Source organism: Aulostomus chinensis, chromosome 3, assembly GCF_037954235.1.
Source record: "Aulostomus chinensis isolate RoL2024-O1b breed Wild chromosome 3, RoL_Achi_v1.0, whole genome shotgun sequence".
NCBI classification, from domain to species: Eukaryota; Metazoa; Chordata; class Actinopteri; order Syngnathiformes; family Aulostomidae; genus Aulostomus; species Aulostomus chinensis.
In genome coordinates, this window is record NC_141322.1 from 9,207,723 (window position 1) to 9,229,151 (window position 21,429).

The following is a 21,429-nucleotide window of genomic DNA, read 5'->3' on the forward strand; positions in this document are numbered from 1 at the left end:
AGCTCAGTCTACTGCCATGACTCACTTTTGGTCAACCATCCATTTCAATTTTCTGCTGCTTATTCCTGTTAAGGGTCGCAGGGGGGCTGGAGCCTATCCCAGCAGCTTTCGGGCGAGAGGCGGGGTGCACCCTGGATGGGTCGCCAATCCATCGCAGGGCCAACACATATAGACAGAGAACTTTACACTCACAGCCAAGTGTCAAGTTAGCCTAGTCCCCATTTGCATGTCTTTGGACTGTAGGAGGAAGCTGGAGTACCTAGAGAGAACCCACTCAGACACAGGGAGATCATGCAAACTCCACACTGAAAGATCCCGTGCCCGAGCCAGGACTCGAATCTGGAACCTTCTTGCTGTGAGGCGACAGTACTAACCACTGCACTACCATGCCGCCCCTTTTGGTCAACATTTCATCCAAATACAATGTAATGTGCCCCTGCCTGAGGTAAAGGATGACATTGAGGCTGATGTGACAAACATTGACAGATCAGGGGATGATAAATTGAAAGTTTCATACAGGATTTTGGGCTGTAGCATGAGATCTATCTGTAAATCCTGTGCAGTACTAATCCAGTCGAGATGCAGTTTATATCCAACATCATTACAAATTTACTGTTTGGTCAGATGTAGGTTTTTTTTAAATCAGTTCAATCATTGCAAGGTCAACATCCATTACCAATGTCCATTTGGCATACTGTACTGATGATAGCTAATTTTAATATGTTGGTTTGATGTCACACAAAGATTGTGTCTTTAATGTTAAACTAATTTTCATTTTCAGCTACAATATAATGTTGAGTCTAACGCCTGTCTGATGTAAAATTGACGTGCATCTTTGGTGGTGTTTCTAATTAATTCATGAAGGCTGTATTATTTCAGAAAAAATTAGATTAATTGACCGCATAATCAGCCAAAGTCCTCAACATTTTTTCAAAGACCCCACACTTTCGCCGCATAAATATAATAATAATAATATCCAAACAAAATGAGCAAAATATTGCATGATTTCATTATCCCCACATTTTGTTTGCAAAAAAGTCACATATCTTCACAGAAAGTTGAAAAATGTTGCGTTTACTTCACGTAAGCGCAGCCATTTTCCTCCTGCTGCCTTGTGAACGTTGTTAAGTGATGTCCCTGGGAAGCTGCAAACCCTGTTAAGATGACACAATGAAGTCCGCAAATCAGTCTCACTTGCCAACAGAAATAAAATTGTAACTTGTTTGACTCATCAAGATTGTGTAAGTTTGAGCCATGTGTTTATTTAGGTCTGAAATAAAACAAGATGAGAACCTATTTTTTTCCCAGCACTTTCTGTGATATGGTGCGCTTGCTTATCATTAGAAAAGACTCTTAACATTAAGTTCGTAACCTAGTTAGAACAGAATGTTTGGAGTATCACTTTTTTTTTCTCATTCATCAAACTGCAGTTTTGGCAAATCCCCGCAATTTTTGCAAATTCCCACAATTTCATCACATAAAATTGCATAAATATCCTGCATATTCCATGTCATTTTTCAAGACAACATGCCACATAATCAAGGATTTTTGCCTGCAACAATCACAAAAAACTCAATTTTTCTGGACAGACTATTTAGACCTCGGTAAAATTAATAGATTTTCTGAGGCACAGTTGAAAGACTGTACTCCTTTGTTTCTCAAAAACAGGTAAACTGGAGATGCCTGTGGAGACATTTGAATGCCTGATGTGCGCTTAAATAGACTTGTCATGGGATCACCCAGCATATGTTAATGCTAGGACTGGACAGAGCCTGGACCAGAGTTGGACTGATTTAATTCAGATTAGAATCATGTTTTCTTCAACATCACCATCATCTCATGGGTATAGCCCTTTCTGGTGTTGTTTACATTACAGTTAGATATGTAGAATACAATTGAGGAAAGACATCCTGTAATCAGACTGGGCCAAACAGACTGATACAGAATTTAAGCGTTCTGCATTTGCATTTTCAGATGATTGTGTGATTATGTTCACATTCCACCTTAAGCTGAAAGACAGTCCTATCCAGTTTATCCAGCAATTAAAAAAAAAAAAACAGAGTTGCGAACAAGCCGCCTGAGAGTGGGCATCTTTGAATGCGTGTGCATGTAGAATACATGTCTCTGGGTTGTGTTCCTGTCCACTTACACATATAAACATAGCAGATTGCTGAAGTGTATGGGGACTCATCATTCAACTTAAGTCTCCAACACAAATAATCACAGGGTCCAACCACATGTTGCAGCTCCTCCGCACAAGGCTCCGACAGCTGTCACTCACTGCTGCCCTGTAAACATTCCTTTGGTGGGCACGGTTGATAAATCAAACCACACAAATATAGAAAAAATTAAGCCACTCATCTTTGCTTATTGACATGACAATATATTAAATTTACTTTTGGGAGGAAAGACAGGTCATTTCAGATTCCATATATGGTCAGTTTAAGAAGGTCTTCAGATGGTGTTTATTTTAGGGCCCAATAGTGGACAGGTTAATGGCTTTGCATGTTTTACTGTCAAGATATCTTCCTCAAAAGCACATCCACCAACTCAAAGGAATGTCTCTTAATAACGTCTAACACTAAAAACTAATATACATGCATATCGTGCAAATAAATATCAACTCCATTTCTTATTCATGTTTCTGATACTTTTTTAAGTGTGGGTTGTTGCTTTTAAGGTCTGACACTGAACTGTATGTTACAGCTTACTTTGTGGTTTCTTTCAACCACATTTTGGTCATTAACTCAGAATATTCCCATAGTAAGCCTCTGTCTCAGCTTCTTGAGAATCAAGTTAAGAAAAAAGACAGTGAATAATAATTTTGAATGAGTGACATTTCCGCTGTTTGGCATTCTTTAAACTCAAAAACCTTTCTTGATATAAGTATTTCCAGGGGTCTGGACTTCACCTGATACCTTGGTGTGCACTATCACTATTTTACTGTAGAATCAAGTTAAACAGAAACAAGACTTCCCTGATGTTTGAGTGAACCTCTGTGTTTGTCCAACAGTGTATGAATGCCACCCTCGAATGCCTCTCCCCTATAGATTGTAGAGGAGTGTGTTTGTCTATGGTGTGGCGTGAGGCCTTTGGTGTCTTGGCACCATCCTTTCTGCCCTGCGTGTCTGTGGTTTGCTGAACCAGGGAGAACATATCAAACAAACACTGCAGCCCAGAGCTGTAGCAAGATTGGGTTACTCCTGACATGACAGGGCACATCAACTGTATTGTTATACTAAAGACTTAAACTACTCTGTCCTTCAGAGGGAAATCAATAATGGAAACATTTACAACCACTTTAAAATCAATTTAACATTTTAGGTCATAAGTTAAGCTTGATGTTTTATATGTGTCAATTTGTAGTAACCAGCTTATCTAACAATGCTGGAGTTCAAAGATGAAAGACTTTCTAGACCTTTTGATCTACTCAGGGGGCATTAAGCTATCAACACTGTGTCACTGACACTCAGTCACACTTGTCTCTAATGTGCAGTGTTAAGTTAAAACCATGCTATTGGAAAACCATCAGATAACTCAAAATGGGTATGCAGGAGTGGCTCTAGGAATGTATGCATTTTGTGAATACATGCAGCTGTCATGAATAGATATATTTCTGTCTCCATACAGAGCTGAGATCTACCAGTACTGCTCATCATTTTGCCTACCTCCTCAACACCTCTGACTACCGGATCCTTCGTATGGATGAGGACCATGACCGTATGTACATTGGAAGCAAAGACCACATACTCTCCCTGGACCTTCATGATATCAACAAGGACCCTCATATTGTAAGATCCGGCATTTTAACACATTTTCTTAATCCATCCAAATTACCGATCAGTGACTAACTCCATCATTATATTTAATTGGTCATTTTGGCTGTAATTTTGCAGGCATTTTCTGGGTGATTCCATTGATGTATTTAGGACAAAATGGCAGCACAGCTGTTGTCAAAAAAGCACATGAGATTACCCTCTTGGACATTTGTACTCTATACTCTGTGCCTGTCCCTAGCATAGTAAAATTAATTTAATTGCTTCAAGACGCACTCCACAGCTCAACCTTACGGATATGAATGTCAGTCAATCAAAATTTGTAGTGGTCAACACAACCAATCGATCAGTCTTTAATCATTAATTGACAATGCACATCCCTAGTAAGACCAGTTTCATGCCCTCCTCATCCACATCTCGTGCCCCCCATATACGCCTTTACTGCAATGCTCATGAAAGCCTACCCCAGGGCAAAATGTTCTGTTGTATTGCTTCAGCAGAAGCCATTTTGGTTAGTTCACGTTTAGTTTTTGTTAGACTGAATTTCTTCGGGCATTGGGTCATTGAAACACTGTGATTGGGTTCTGACAGTCCCAACGGGAGCAGTATTAGCATCCGTGCATATTAATTTTGCAATTTTTGACCAAAATTCCATTGAAAGACATGTTTAATGGGTTGGGTATTGTAACCTTAAAATGACCTCTGTTTCCCACTTGCAGATCCATTGGCCAGTGTCTGAACGAAGAAGGATGGAGTGCCTAGTGAGTGGGAAGGATGCCAATGTAAGCACGCCTGTTGACAGTACACATCGCCTCAGCAGGGTCATTAATTTCGGGCAATTTCAATCAGCATGATGGCCTATGCAGATGCCTTCTTTTTCAATCTGTTGACGCATCCAGCCACCTCAAGTGGGCTATTGTGTAGATAGTAGATGAGAGCTATTTCAACCTTTCCCCCCACTAGAACCTGAGTTCAGATTTGGCCTTGTAAAAGTGCGGGTTCCCTTCTGTCTTGCTAAGAAGACAGAAATGAATTGCAGAGCCCAGTCAACTCACTATCATCCCCTCTGGAGAATAGTTTTGTTTGTTGTCCCATTTTGAGAAGCAAAATGTATTGACTACTCCTATTTTTAATTTTATTTCAAAATGTAGATGCATATAAATGGAATCTGTTAATCTGCAGAATGTTCTATTAGAATGCACTTGTGTTAACTGTAGTCTTTGTGTCTCCAGGAGGAGTGTGCAAACTTCATTCGCCTGATTGAGCCATGGAACCGGACTCAACTGTATGTCTGTGGGACAGGAGCTTACAATCCAGTCTGTACTTTTGTAAGCAGAGGACGAAAACCTCAGGTTAGAAATTGAAAGACTTGAGGAGTTGAAGAAGCTGGCCTCTCAGGCTTAACATAGTGAATTTTGTTTTCATGATTGATGTTTGCTATTTGCCTCATAATAGGCACAGCAGGGCCTCTCTGTTTTCACATTCTCCATCCACCGTATGCTAGGCTCCCTTTATGATGATTTTTTTCCTCCATCATTAAGCATATTTGTGGTACTATGTCTGTGCAGAGGCAGCACTGCTTCACCAGCACACAGCTGCCATCCCCAGTGAGCTGTTAAACCTACTCTGTTTAGTCTCAACCTTTAATGGGACGTCTTAAATTTCCTATACCGAGCCAGGCATCACAACCTTGCCATACTCCCCTTTAACACCTCACTCTTCTTTAAATATCACATTTGTTCCCAAATGATGACCAGGGGAATTTTTTTTAACTAAAAAGGTAAATAAAAAAGTAAATTTCCCACTGGAGTTTACCTCAAGATTGCAAACACTGCAGCAGCAAGCAGAGCTTACATGAGTCCTGGTTGCTGCTTACATGACCCCTCACTAATGAAGGACTTCCATCCTTTCACTCACCTATCCATACACCCCTTCCTGCATCCATCCAGGCCACCTGCCAGCTTCTACTATGTGAGAAGTTGGGTAATTGGGAGTGGGAGCTCCCATTATGGGTTGCCAGTGGAATGTTCCAGTTCTAGTCCATTAATGAGAAGGGAGTTACTTTCTCCATCGCACTGAACAGACAGGTCAGAGTCGTCCCTTGAGCACCGTTCTCAGCTGGGCTTGGAAGGTTTATAGTATCCAAAAACATGATATGCTGCACAATGATGCATGCTTAAACATTTGAGGAAACATGTTTGAGATTTCTAGATGGATCACTCTCATGTGATCATGGTGCTGCAAGAATCTTGACAGCTTTTAACGGCCACATGGTTTGTTTCAGCAGCAGCTTTGAGGGGGTTCTATGTACCTACTCTGACTTATTCAATATAGACTACTAATATTGATGTCTTGTCTACCATCTGATCAAATACAACTACACTCCCTGTACAAAACTGCAACCACACATTGTTCTCTTGGACCTGCAATAGTATTGATTTGAGGAGTATCTCAACTTTGGAGTTAGGACAGACTTCAGCTGTCTTTAATGAGGTCTGTCTTGATCCTTATTTATCTGTGGCATAACATCCAGACTGTTTTGCTGTCTCCTGTTTTAGACATCCATATATCTACAGATGGCCCCGGCCAGAGGAAGGGCTAGCCGCACAGCTGAACCCAGCACAGTGCATGAGACACTCGGACTGAAGGTGCGATGTGGGCCCTGTCTGCACCACAGCCCTGCAAACTGCCAGGGCTCATGGTCACCAGCAGTATCCTCCCTCTCTTTGTGCCTTAGCTAATATCAGCATCTTGTACTTGGCCATCATTTCTTTATCTCCCTGACATTTAGCATGAATCTTTTTCCAGTCACACCAAGCACAATCCTAACATTTTACTTAATGTGGATTCAGATTCACATCATCCCTCCCAGGTTTCATTTTTTGGTGTGAGTCTCATTGTCTGATTATGCTTTTCTTATCTGTCATTGTCCTTTTTGAAATGCCATATTTGGAAAAAGTTCAGGGTTAACAAGTGGAGGAGGATGGTAAAGGATGTCATTTTGACATTTACAAAACAAAAATTTAATTCAAATAGGCTTCCTATCGTGTTCAGTGCAGGGCATATTCATTTTGCATTACTCACACCCCCATTTTTAGTCATGTACATGAACAGATATCCTTATCATTCATCCTACTTTTCTGAGACACAGCTGGATGCCCCCCCCCTTCACTCCATCAAGCCCTTCACCTCATAAAGCCCTTCACCTTCTGTAGGAATGTGGTGCAGTCTCCCCACAGAGGTGGCAGGTCTAGTCAGCATCTGACCCACTGCCACAGCAGGCTTTGTTAGCCCTGAGCAAACACCACCCATCTGTAGCAAATAAGCAGAGCAGCCTAAGAAAAAAAGCACAACATACTTAATCACATATCCACAGTTTGAACACTCAAAGCACTGTGAAATACTTTTAAGGACATTTCAATTCTAATCTTTTTTTTAAATTTTAAATGTCAAACTTTACATCAGGATTATACAAATATATTCAGGGCACATTTCCTCTCTGGTGTACATAAATGTTTGCTTTTTTTTTTTTTTTTTTACACATCAACATCTGGCACGACCAAGAGTGAGTTGCTAGCACCTTCCTGTTAAGCATGGCTGGTGATTTTAATCAAAGATGAGTACTGTGCAGGCATGTTTATAATCCAATGAAGTGACAGTGGTACAGTGCCATTTCCCCTGCTTTAGTGCTGATGGTCAGTGACAGGGAAATCTCTATCTCTGTTGCTTTTGGGAGTAAAATAAAAAAGAAGAACTTGACGTGTTCTTTCCTGTAGGGTGGGCCATAGAACATATAAATGTATCTAAAAGATTATTTTTTTCACCAATCACCTCTCAAAGCTTACATGAGCGAATGCATGGGCAGTGAGCATCAGTCATCTAGACTCCATCCCAAGCTGGTTTTCCTTATTGGATAACAAACATCAACAATAGACCTGCGCAGCCATAGGCACCAATAGGCTGACAGATATAAAGCATGCAGTTTAGTTTGCTCAGTGTAGAAGCCCACGATATATTGTCTTCTGCTGTTGCATTAAGTTGGATTTGAAATTCCTCGCTATCCCTGTATGTTTTTTTCTCTATGAACACATGCTCATTATTCTAATACTTCATCCCCCATCAAGCCATAAAGGTCCCACAGGAGACCTTCCTGACTCCACAGAAGGAGCACATATGCTGCTTCATTTCCCCTACACAAGGGAATCTCAGTGACAGGATGAAGAGTGCTGAATTTATTGCTATCTCCATATGATTTTCCCATTTCAGGAAGACATCTTCCATTTGGAACCAGGAAAAATGGAATCTGGGAAGGGAAAGTGCTCCTATGACCCAAAGCTCAACAGTGTGTCAGCTTTGATCAGTGAGTATCCCTATTCTTGCTTACATGAGGGCAAAGCCATCTTTCTTCAATAGCCTCATCCCATATGGATTCTTCTTCTTTTATCACCTTTTTTCTTCACACACCCGTCTCCACACACCAGTATTTTTATTTAAAAAAAAAATTAATAGAAAATATTTTTCATTCACAAATGATATGCAGGATGGTCAAGGTCCAATTGTTCCACAGTGAACTGCTTTGTCTAACCATTGAACTGTATGTTTGTTTTTTTCCTTTAATCGGTCAAATATCCATATGCATTTGATGTCAGTGAGGGCATTGCCCTTATCAATTTAGACCGAATATGCAGTATATTTATTCACTGTTTATCCATCATCACTTAGAGCGTTCTTTTTTTAAAAAAAAATTTTAACTTAGACTATTCTTAAAGACAGTGTCCCTTGTGCAAAGTCACTTAGTCATGTCCAGACCACACAGTTGCTACCCGTGAAAGACGATCTCCCTGTGGGGTGAGACAGTGGGTGTAAATCACTGGCCCATCTTTCCCACATTAGCGCAGTGTTAGCTGACCAGTATAGAACCGGTCCTGCCACTCAAGATGGATTTACCTCCCGCTTCCAAACATAATCCACTATTGTTAGGACTGTTAAGGATTAAAATCGTACTGCTCAACTCTCCACTTCATTAAACAATAGATTATTTATGAACATTTTCATGGTGTGACATCTGACTTAATGCAGCATTACCACGATTGAAGGTCATGACAGTGAATATAGTCATGATAGGACAGTGGTCCAACTCCTACTGTGTCTTTGCTGCATATCATAAAAGCGCTGACAGTCACACCTGCTCCCTAGTGAGGGCCTCACAGCAGCTGGAACACAAACACCTTGCCTTCCCATGGCATAAACAGACTGCTATGTACATTTGCCAGTCTGCACACATGCATGTTCTCATATTTTATGCCTTTATGGAGTTTGTGTGAAGACCATTTCACAGTTTCAGGAAATTTTAAGGCTCTATTTGATAATGGTTTCCTTTAAGTTCCTCATTATTTGTAATGATTTCCTTTCAAGGCTGTAGGAGAAAATGCCATAAACTGGTGTTAACAATAAGGAAAGCAAAACAAGTAAATATTTAATAATAAAAGCAAAATTCTGTCTCAGCCTGCATATTTCTGACTTGATTCACTTAATCTTTCATGTAATCTATTTCAAACTGGCACTTTCATTGCTGATACCAAGTCTGAAGTCCTGGCCCATAGATACATATGGCTAAGCATAGCTAATAACTCGTTGACTTTGGAGAAACTTTATAATACTGGGCAAAGAAGTCCTCGTGTTAGCATACATCTAAATGACAAAAAATCCCAACATGGCTGCTGCCAGCAATTCAGCTTATAGTTGAGTCAATGTTTTAGAAGCTTTAAAAAGCTATCACCTTAATCATGAGCCCTTTGATGTTATTCCAGATGCAAACACCTATTTTAATGATATTCCTCCTTTCATCCAAAAGTCGTACTAGAAGGGAAAGCCGGTATTGTGTCCAAATCTTGTTAGTAAAAGGCTGCTTTTATGCATCTTTAGCAAGATACAGTGTGAAAGTCTGCTGCAGCTGAAGATAGAGGCTACTTCACTTGGGACACTTTTTTTTTCACTTGTATTTGACGATGGCAACATGCCACTTCTTTCTACAGTTTTTCTATGATGAAATCAGTCACAAAGACCCCTCCCATTATGGTGAATCACTGTGGAGAAAACTTAGTGGTAAGATCAAATGTTTTGTTAATATAGTGTGGCTTTTACTACTGTGACCAAACAGATTTGACAAGAAATGCCAAGAAATTACACTCCAGTGCTATTCTTACAACAATGCTCATTTCTTTCCAGTGCAATGAGTGGGTTTGTGACGTTGAGCGTGACACACCATTAAAAACAGAAAGACAACTTTCGTCTATTTGCAAATGATACTTGATCAAGGTGAAGTAACAAAGTCCCAAGGTGTGTGCGCAATGTTAACAAAGTCATAAACAATGCCATCGACATGACTTGAAGACAGTGGTATCACCTAAGTTAAACTGGATGAAGTAAATACGTTTCCATCATGTTTGCCCTCAGAAAAACTTTTTTCATTAAATTTTACCTTGTCAATACAGAAAAACCGTCATTTTTTATCAGGTGATTGCAATGTACTTCTGTACAGATGTACTTCTTTCCTGTGAACACATAAGAAGACTAGTTGATGTCCAAATCTTCATGAAAACAGGCCTTGGGGTCTGATAGTCTACTGTCTTACATGAACTCCTACTCCTTTTCAAACATACAAAGGTTTTAATCAATTAGTGCTTCAAGTGTAATGTATTGTTCACATGTTTGAAATAAAGTATTCATTCATTCATTCATTCATTCATTCAACTCTGAGACCAAGGTCAAAGGTTAATTAGAGTGGTTTTGTGACGTCACTCATCACCTGGCCACTCAAACAGTGGCCATTGCACCAAACAATGTGAAGGACCATGTACTTGTCATGACATCACATTAGGATTAGATAGCCTTTTTGTTCTGTGATGTCCAACAACCCATGGCTGTGCCCATCCTCATCAATGGATGAGCACTAGTTCAAACAACGGTAACACCAGGAGTGTATTATGGGACTGTCTTAGAGCCCAGCAGTGATTCTCTGCATCTGGAGGGACACCACCTAATATTAAAATGATTCTTAAGTTTTGGGTTCTAAAAACAGTTTTGAAATTAAATCCATACTGTTTTGTCCCTAGGGAAAAATGTAATTATGTCAGAACCAAGGAATTCCATTAAAAAGAACGCTTTCTTTCTCAGATGGTGAACTTTATGCTGGGGTCTATGTTGACTTTATGGGTACAGACTCTGCCATTTTCCGTACTTTGGGAACAAAGACTGCCATGAGGACAGATCAGTACAACTCCAGATGGTTGAATGGTAAATTCCATTTAAATGAGTACATGACTTTTTTACATTTCTAAACCAAGTCTATTTCCAAATCCTGTGAATTATTCAAAGATGTGCTCATCTCCTCCAAACAGACCCAACTTTTGTCCATGTACACCTCATCCCCGACAGCGCAGAGAGAAATGATGACAAACTGTACTTCTTCTTCCGGGAGAAATCCTCGGAGATGGGCCAGAGTCCCGTGACCCAGTCTCGCATAGGACGGATCTGCCTGGTGCGTACACAGTGTGGAGCATGTTTGTTTGGGGTGTAAACATAATGAAAAGAAAACCTCCAGCAGTATGAAAACAAGCTGGAGTCTCCAGAGGCAAGTCATCTGCTGTGCCTGAATGTTTATGAATGCTAGACTAGTGTTTGGTCAACACTGATGTGCTGGAATCCACATGTGTCTTTAACCTTCCTGTCTACAATGCATCCATCTGTCCGGGCAAGTACACTCTGACCTCTGAGCTTGTGATCCTGTGGCCTCTTCTCCCTGGTAGTCCGAAGACACGTTAGAATTCTGAAAGCAGCAAAATGTAACTCGACTAGACTTCCCTCTACCAAGCCTGCATGCCTCAGACTTACAATCTTATCTGAGCCACAAAAGCAAACAGAAACATATATCTGGAGAGCTTGTGGTGAATCCTACAGCGTTAATTTGATGTGTCTGTGAATTTAAGTGTACCACAGTAAAAGTATGCTGGAGTATGAGTGAGAAAATGTGGCATCTGTGTGTTCATCATCTCAGCTGTTTATCATTGTATTTATTGGAGGTGTTTAGACACTGAACCAGCTCACAAACACTTATCTCCCTCTCAGTAGGTTCTCCCACAGCATCTAGAGACCCAGTCCTGTCATTCTTAAGTTGCCGTGCATCTGGAAACTCTTACTGCAGTTTGTCCTTTCACCCTGCATGATACAAAAATGCATGGAGTGCACTGTAGTTACGCTGGAAATTATGAAAACATTTCAGCTCCCAAAGTTGTGCAGGAGGAATGTTACTCACTTCTAAGCCTGCAAATCCCTCCAGAGAGCTCAAATTAAATATTAAGATCTATTAGGTTGTTCTCATCATATATGGTTGATGGTTAAAGCACATTCTGATCTAAACTCTTCTTTCTCTCCCTTACTGGGAGAGTTTATTGCCTTACTCCACCACAGATGGATGCATCTAGATATGAGGAGACTGTTTACCATCTCTCCCAACCCTCCTTTAAGCTTTCCAGGAGTGCAAATCAACATGTACTCTAAAGCATGTATGCATTTGCTAATTCTGAGAATTTTTTCTGTCTCTGCATCTCCATACAGAATGATGATGGGGGCCACTGCTGTCTGGTCAATAAGTGGAGCACCTTCCTGAAGGCCAGGCTCATTTGCTCAGTGCCAGGGCCTGATGGCATGGAGACGCACTTCGATGAACTCCGTAAGTACATGTGAATAAATTGTTTTAAAAAGTCACATTTTGATTCATGACAGGGTTCTTTAACCACACAATTGTTAGAAATCAGTGCTATTATGACAATGAATCACTATTTCTATTGAAAGCATTTTTCAATAAATGAATTGGCAACTGCAACAAAAATATGCATGAGGTTTAATCACAAATACTGGGTTCAAAATAATGCTGCCAAACGTAACACTCAGAGACAACGAGAGCCAATATGTGTTCCACCTGTCATGGAGGTTAGGGAGTTTAGTGACACATCTTACATAGAAGACAGATGCTGATCACTGGAGAAACATTTCGGGGCCATGTTGAGTGTTTTGACACACCCTTGCGCTATATGATACCCCCATCTGACTGGCCAAAACCCCTCACTAACAAGCATTTACAGCTGGGGTTTCCTTCTGCAATGGGAAGAACTTTAATTCAGTCCCATCCTAAATGCCACTGCAATAGACAAAGGTATTTATCGGCTCAGCTCATATCAGCATTGATGGGAACACAAATCTTGGGGGCGGTGGTGCAGTGGTTAGTGCTGTCGCCTCACAGCAAGAAGGTTCCAGGTTCGAGTGGAAAAGCAGCAAAGAAAAGCACTGGACTTTCTGTTGTAAATAGTTTTGTTTTGGAATCTGACAAGAGCCCCCGAAACATACAAAGACATAGCCACACCCCCCTAGCGGCTTGATGGTGAATTGCAGAGCAACACGTTCCTTTGACGCAGAAGTTTGAATGCTCCATGACGGCGTAGGGTCTACGCAACGCCGTCGCCGCAATGCAGAAGCAGAAACCAAGCTTAAGTGTCCTTGAGCAAGATACTGAACCCATAATTGTTCCCGATGAGATCAGTGTGTGAGTGTATGAATGGGTGAATGAGACGACACTATAAAGCACTTTGAGTGCCACTAAGGTAGAGAGGTGCTGTATAAAAATGAGTCCATTTACTATTGGATCATCAATTAGCTTCATGAAAGAACTACTGGTAGAAGTACATTTGTTCTAAAGGGATGATTAGAGGGATTTAAAAGAATCTGTTGTGTTCAGTTGGTTTTCTAATATGATTCAATTAATTCACAATTAACAATTAATTCTTATTGGGTAAGCCAGGGTGGCACGGCAGCACATTAAGCCCGGGCTCAAGCTCAGGATCTTTCTGTGTGGAGTTTGCATGTTCTCCCTGTGCCTGCATGGGTTCTCTGCGGGTACTCCGGTTTCGTCCCACATTCCTAAGACATCAAGAGGGGTCTAGGTTAATTAGATACTTTAAATTGACCGTAGGTGTGACTGTATGAGCGAATGGTTGTCTGGCTACATGTGTTGTCCCTGTGATGGACTGGCGACCTGTCCAGGGTGAACCCCACCTCTCGCCGAAAGGCAGCTGGGATAGGCTCCACCCCCTCATGGCCCTTAACAGCAAGATAAATGGTAGAAATGGATGGATGGATGGATAGATGGCTGAGTCATATATAAAAAGTCTGGCTTTCTACAACTTCTTACAAACATGATGCTAGGACCTCCCATCCAAGTGTCAGAGCACTTAAAACAGACATTTTTTACATCCAGCATAAGGTCAATTATGCCTTTATTTTTACATTATTTTCGCACAATGTACTTGTAATATTTTCTATTGTTTCAGGTTCACAGGTACTACTATGTGTGATCTGTTGGTTCTCACTATCTCATGGACAGGTGCAATTCATCCCATTGCAGTTATATAGGTCAATTTCTTTCTGCTGTTAAAAATTTTACAATCTCAAATAGCAAATAAAAAAGGACAAACATGACTTGATTGATTAAAGATATATTCATTTTCAGGTTCCTCTCCTGTATGATATATTAGGAGAAATGTAGGATCTTTTCTACAGCAGTACCTGCCAAACTTCCTGCAAGCACACATACACACTCTAGAGCTGGGTCATTGACTCACAGTGTAGCCTTCCTCCCTCATCCCAGTCTCATAGCCCTTTGTGTAATGTGCATAGCAGATAAAGTTTCATCGCTTGAGTTGTCATTTCCTTTCAGGATGTCTTGTACAGAAGTATCTGTTTTTTCGTGTATGTAAGGGGGTGTCCTGATAGCTAGCCGCTCACTTTGGATCATATCACCCAATAGGAATGCATGTGAGTAAGACTGTTAGTTTCTCAAGGGGAAGATGATTCTCTGTGTGTTTTCTTAATTTAAAATAGAGTCAGTAACAGGGGAATGGTGTGTGAATGATGTGCTGTTGCTCTTGAACTAATCACAAGAATGAAAAGTTCCATACCTGTTAAATCTGATGATGCTTTTAGCCTCCTCATCTCACTTTCATTGTTTTCATATCAACCCACCTGCAGTTCTAGAAGCTGGGTTTTGTTTTTACAGGTGACATTATTCCATCCCTGTTTCAATAAAGGGGACACACTTGAAAAATCTGTGGCCTTTAGTGTGCACAGTCACAAGTGGGTTCTGAGTGGAAACAGGCTCACTTTGCCTTTATAAATGACACTCTGTTTACTGGTCAGTGTGTAAAATAGGCATGTGGTGCTGAGGGACTCTGTGAGAGGCTTTGAGAGTCTCTGAAGATGATTTTTCCCACATGACAGTGTGGATGCACATTTCAAAGAAAAGACAGCACATGTGAGTTGGAAGAGCTGCCATCCCTGGTGGATGGGATAGAAGATTTGATGTCATTAAGTTTTGTGCTCATAACTTCCCATTTATTGTCTAGTTTATTGATCGGTGGAAAGGCTCACATGGGTTTTGACACGGATGAAGTACAGTTTTATATTTACTCATTGCTCATTTATTAAGGTGCATTGAATAAAAGTTTCACCATCATGAACTACAGTATAATAATCCAAATATCAAAGGTCCTGGTAAAACAGCTTTTGATCAATTCTTGACTCAAATAGTGTTATTACAGTATCCCAACTCTCAAATGCTCTTTTAGTGAGTCTAGCTATTGCTTTCTGTTTGAAATACAACTGAGAAATATATATAACACATATTGTTAACCATGAAGGGAAGAGTGTGTGACACTTTGTGAGATACATGTGTTGACTTTCTTGTGAATTTGAGTGTGTATTCACGAGTTCATGTTAAAGACTTGGATGTGAAGAACTTCATCATTCTCCTATCTGTCCAATCAGTTTGAAGATAGTCTGTCCATACAACTGGATAGACAACACAAATTCCACAACTAAGCACCTCCAACTCTGGCTAACTAACTTTGTGTTTGTCTGACAGGAAAATGTTTAGACAAAACCATGCAAAAAGCTGATAACAGCTGCCAACCAGCTGTGACTCGAAGAGGGAAGGTTGTTGCACCTAGCAAAGAAAGAGTTAAGAACAAAACTCCTAAAACCCTATGTTGTTGGCTTACACTTCACAAATCAAAGAATTCAAATTAGCATGTTCCTTTTTAGAGCAGGGGAGGCACTAATATGCTTAACGGGCATCCCACCACCTAATATGATGGCCATAGTACATATTTGGTGGCCCAAATACTAGCCCAAGGAAAACACTGAACATGATGTTTGACACATTTTCTCTCATTGTCCTCTCTTGAGTTATTTTTCTCCATTGGTGTATTGGGTAGGTTGCAAATAATAACACTCACCCAGAGGGGTGTACTACAAAGCAAGATTAGTGGTTTAGTTAGAGGTTAGTTAGCGAGGTATGTTGAGACTAAAGCCAGGGTTTTCAATGTCACGAAGGTGGCTCTTTTTAACCTGGCTACATCACCATGGTAACTGATGCGGCAAACTTAACCTGGTCCGGAGCAGGTTATGATCTGAGTTCCGGCTAAAATTGGCTATAAAAAGCGCTGCCCTTCAACTAACCACCTCTTTTGAAAATGGCATCACCGTTTTTGAATAATCCGGTGGACCTCAGCGCAATTATTGTGCAAGATTCTCTTCAGAAGGAGAGAGTATTTAGGGACCGGAGGAATCTGCTATCTTTTCCTGACGTCATTCCCTGTGAACACTACAGATTCTCAGCTGAGGGAATATATTTATGCAAACTGCTAAAGCCATTTGTGAGTAACTCCACAAAAAGAAGCCGTACACTCGCAGTAGCACAAAATGTGCACATCATTATGTTTTTTTGTCCACAGAAACCTACATGCATTCAGTTGGTGATGCAGAAAATCTGAGCAAGAATACTGTGTGCCACGCTGTTCACAAAGTTGTACTTGCTCTCACTGAACGACTGAAGATGTTTGTAGTTTTCATTGGCCATTTGCCCACAATTGCTATAAAAGAGGCTTTCTATAAAATCGCATGTAACATACATTTATTGTTCACTATATTAGTTAGTATTTACTTACGAATATACTTGATCGGCAATTTTCTGCCAGCATTCCTCTCTCGCCTTATTTGCAACAACTGGTTTGCTTTTTGCAGTCATAATTGTTTCATATTGTTCTTAAGCCTCCATAATAATCAGGTTTTCTTCTTGACTAAAGTAGTATCCATTTTCAAAGAGTCAAATGATGCGTTAAACACCCCTTTTTATGGAGATGCACACAGAGCCTGAAGCAGAAAGACTGAAATGACAAAGAAAGATCATATGCACCATCGTTACACCAATTATCCTTGATTGCAAGTTTAGGGTGTACCCTGCTGTCATATGTCCAAACCCTCTACTGTGAGAAGGGCCAGTTAAAGCATGATTTGAAAGTGGTGGATAATAAATTATTATTTAGATGTGTTATATTACTGCAAATTACCCTCTTAATTCAACTATTTCCCCATTCCCTTTTCCCTACTTCCTTTTTATTTTTTTCATAGACAGCCTTTTTGGTGTCTGGCTCCTTTGTAAGGCGGTAAGCAGTTTTTAGGCTGAGTGAACCGTGACATTTCAGTAGTTAGCCATTGACCAGAACAGTACTTGCACCATACACTGTACTGTCAATTATTTTGTGCATTGTTGAAATGAAAGGGCTAGCATGTTGGTAATTGGCTACATATATATGATGAAATCAGGAAACCTTTTTTTATATAAGTATTATTTCCTTCCTTTTTTTTTTAAATTTCAGATTATTATCCATGTATTGAAATAAATTACTTGCACGTCATGTTACAAATGCGTTTCAGCTCCTTTCATATACTCAAAGCATTTTCATTAGAAAAATGTAAAAACCAATTTACCAAAATGTGGTTTAAATTAATTTGTCTTTTTCAACTTTAGTTTTATGTTTCTCCATGCTGGTATCTTCCCATTAAAAGCAGATATACAACATTAAAATACTAAAAAATAATGCCAGACCAGCTGTATTCTTACTGGTTTAGGCTAATATATATAAATATAGAAACTGTGTCTGCCCCGAGGCTGTATAAGCCTGCACCCAAATCTGGAGGAGTAATTTATAGCAACTTAGTTAAAATTAAAACAACTGCTCCAGCAAATCAACCCAATACAACTATTAAATGTGGTTTGCTTAATATTCGATCTCTTGCATCCAAGTCTCTCCTAGTGAACGATTTAATTACTAATTATCAGATTGGTGTATTAGCACTCACTGAAACCTGGGTGCAGCAAGATGAGTATGTTAGTTTAAATGAATCTTCCCCTCCTGGTTACATTAACTACCATGTACCTCGCACCACTGGCAGAGGAGGAGGAGTAGCTGCAATTTATCAGTCAAATTTGCGGCTTAACCCTCAACCTAACAGTTCATATAACTCATTTGAGAGCCTTATTGTCAGCTTTTGCCACCCAGACTGGAAAGCAGAGAAACCACTCTTACTTGCTGTGGTGTACCGTCCTCCTGCACCTTATTCTGAGTTCTTAGAAGAATTCCCTGACTTTCTGTCTAACTTGGCATTGAACTCAGACAAAGTCATTATAGTGGGTGACTTTAACATCCATGTGGACGTCAATGATGATTCTCTGGCCACTGCGTTTAAGTCGCTTCTTGATTCTGTTGGCTTCTGTCAGAGGGTAAACAAACCCACTCACACTTTGAATCACATCCTTGATTTAGTACTCACTTATGGAATAGAAGCTGACCGCATCATAGTTCTTCCTCAGAACCCTGTCTTGTCTGATCACTCCTTAATTACATTTGAATTTACTTCAACAAATTATATCCTACCTGGGAAAAAGTCCCGCTTCAGTAGATGTCTATCTGACACTGCTGTTTCTAGATTTAAGGAGCTTATTCCAGCAGAGCTTGCTGCCACACTTTGTAGTGATATAATGGGCAGTTATGCTGATTTCACCCCCTCGCAGGTAGACTATCTTGTGGACAGCACTGCAGCAGCACTCCTTGGGACACTTGATGCCATAGCTCCCCTGAAGAAGAAGGTTATCAACCAGAAAAGAATAGTTCCCTGGTACAGCCCAGAGCTGGGTGCCTTAAAACAGAAGACCAGACAACTGGAAAGGAAGACACATTCCAGCCAGCACAAGGAAGTCCGCCAAGCCTGGAAGGAGAGTTTATTAATATATAAAAAAGAACTCCGTAATGCCAGAAGCGCTTACGACTCGTCCCTGATAGAAAAGAATAAGAACAACCCCTGGTTCCTCTTCAGCACCGTGGGCAGGCTCACCAAGAACCATAGTGCTGTTGAGCCATGCATCCCCCCAACTCTCAGCAGTAACGACTTCCTTTCTTTCTTTACCGAAAAGATTGTGAGTATTAGAACGAAGATTGCCAGTAATGGAGGACAGACTACAGTCCCCACAGAAGCACCTCCCAGACTTGGTGCTCACTTGGACAGCTTCTCCCCCATCGACCTGTCAGAATTAACTTCTGCAGTCGGTTCCTCCAAGTCAGCCACTTGTCTGCTGGATCCCATCCCAACAAGCCTCCTTAAGGATGCCTTCCCTCGAGTCAACACTTCTATATTAAATCAAATTAATCTTTCCTTAGTCACAGGTTATGTGCCACAGGCCTTTAAGGTGGCTGTCATCAACCCTTTACTTAAAAAACCTTCTCTTGACCCAGATGTGTTAGCCAACTATAGGCCAATATCCAACCTCCCCTACATCTCCAAGATCCTTGAGAAGGTTGTCCTGGAGCAGCTACATGAACATCTGCACAGCAACGAACTCTTTGAAGCCTTCCAATCTGGATTCAGGGAACACCATAGCACTGAAACAGCACTGGTCAGAGTCTCTAATGATCTTCTTATAGCTTCAGACAGAGGTCTTGTCTCTGTGCTTGTCCTTTTGGACCTCAGTGCTGCATTTGACACCATCGACCACAGCATCCTGCTACAGAGACTAGACCATGACATTGGGATTAAAGGAACTGCCCTAAAATGGTTTAAGTCCTACTTATCTGACAGGTTTCAGTTTGTTCATGTTAATAATGACCATTCAGAGTACAGTAGAGTTACATATGGTGTACCACAGGGTTCAGTTTTAGGACCGATTCTCTTCACTCTTTACATGCTCCCATTAGGTGACATAATCCGGAAGCACTCGATCAACTTCCACTGTTATGCAGATGACACACAACTTTACTTGTCGATGGAGCCAGACGACACAAGCCAGCTTACTCATCTGCAATACTGCCTGAAAGACATTAAATCCTGGATGTCCTCTAACTTCTTAATGCTCAATTCAGATAAAACTGAGGTAATCATTTTTGGACCTGAACACCACAGGGACACACTCTTGAATCGGATCTCTACTCTAGATGGCATCACCCTAACTCCGAGTACAACTGCAAGGAACCTTGGGGTCATTTTTGACCAGGACCTTTCCTTCAGCTCCCACATAAAGCACGTGACTAGGACCGCCTTCTTCCATCTGCGAAGTATCGCTAAGATTAGGAATATCCTTTCCCAGAGTGATGCTGAAAAACTGGTTCATGCATTTATCACTTCTCGGCTGGACTACTGCAACTCTCTCCTGTCAGGATGTCCTAAATACTCCCTAAAGAGTCTCCAGCTGGTCCAGAACGCTGCAGCGAGGGTTTTGACGGGAGTTAAGAAGAGAGAACACATCTCTCCCACTTAAGCTTCTCTCCACTGGCTTCCTGTAGGATCTAGAATCGACTTCAAAATCCTTCTGCTGACTTATAAGGCTCTCAATGATAAAGCTCCATCCTATTTGAAAGAGCTCATTAGTCCCTACTGTCCGACCAGAGCACTCCGCTCCCAGAATGCAGGTCTTTTAGTGATTCCCAGTATCAATAAAAACAGACTGGGAGGTAGAGCCTTTAGTTATCGGGCTCCTCTACTGTGGAACCAGCTCTCTCCATGGGTCAGAGAGGCAGACACTTTAACTACGTTTAAGTCCAGGCTTAAGACCTTCCTCTATGACAGAGCCTTCAGTTAGGACTGGTTCAGGTAGCTCTGAACCATTGATAGCTATGCTGCTACAGGCTTAGACTGCTGGAGGACACATCAGGTTACATGGAGCCCTTCCCTCCTCTCCTCTCCTCTCCTCTCCTCTCCCCCTCTCTCCTCCTCTCCTCCTCTCCTCCCTGCACATTTTTTGAACTGTCATTACCATTACTTGTTGCACTTTGTAGTTTGGCCTTGGTGTCTCGCAGTCTTTCTGTGTTTCCACAGATCCACCAGAGCCCCAACCGCCGCCTGCATCGCCCCCCCCCCCCCTTATTCCCTACTGTTACACCGGCCTGCGCTCCCCTTCCATGAACCAGTCTGCCATCCAGTCCCCCATCAAGCTGGCTTGCTCTCCCTGCCTCCCCTTCCAGATGCTTCCTTCTTCAGCTGTTATTAACATTTCCGTGTTTCTCACATTCTGCATTGTAAACTGTTTTCTTGTCTGTAACAACATCTACTGCACGTCTGTCCGTCCTGGGTGAGGGATCCCTCCTCTGTTGCTCACCCTGAGGTTTCTCAGATTTTTTCCTGTTAAAAGGGTTTTCTATGGAGTTTTTCCTCAGTCGATGTGAGGGTCTAAGGGCAGAGGATGTTGTTATGATGCCATGCAAAGCCCTTT

At 41.1% G+C, this 21,429-nt stretch overlaps 1 protein-coding gene across 6 annotated transcripts in view; it reads left to right on the forward strand.

Annotated features, from left to right (window-relative positions):
- LOC147267570 (semaphorin-3F-like) overlaps positions 1-21,429 on the forward strand; it is an 86,163-nt gene that overhangs the window by 53,908 nt on the left and 10,826 nt on the right. For 4 of the 6 annotated variants that reach the window (XM_086198490.1, XM_086198487.1, XM_086198489.1 and 1 more), the window contains exons 3-10: positions 3,631-3,791; positions 4,496-4,558; positions 5,009-5,128; positions 6,335-6,424; positions 8,043-8,136; positions 10,953-11,072; positions 11,177-11,316; positions 12,393-12,507. In XM_086198490.1, coding sequence (XP_086054616.1) covers positions 3,631-3,791; positions 4,496-4,558; positions 5,009-5,128; positions 6,335-6,424; positions 8,043-8,136; positions 10,953-11,072; positions 11,177-11,316; positions 12,393-12,507 — 903 coding nt within the window. The remainder of the gene's footprint in view (positions 1-3,630; positions 3,792-4,495; positions 4,559-5,008; positions 5,129-6,334; positions 6,425-8,042; positions 8,137-10,952; positions 11,073-11,176; positions 11,317-12,392; positions 12,508-21,429) is intronic. The other 2 variants (XM_086198492.1, XM_086198491.1) reach the window with 1 other exon arrangement.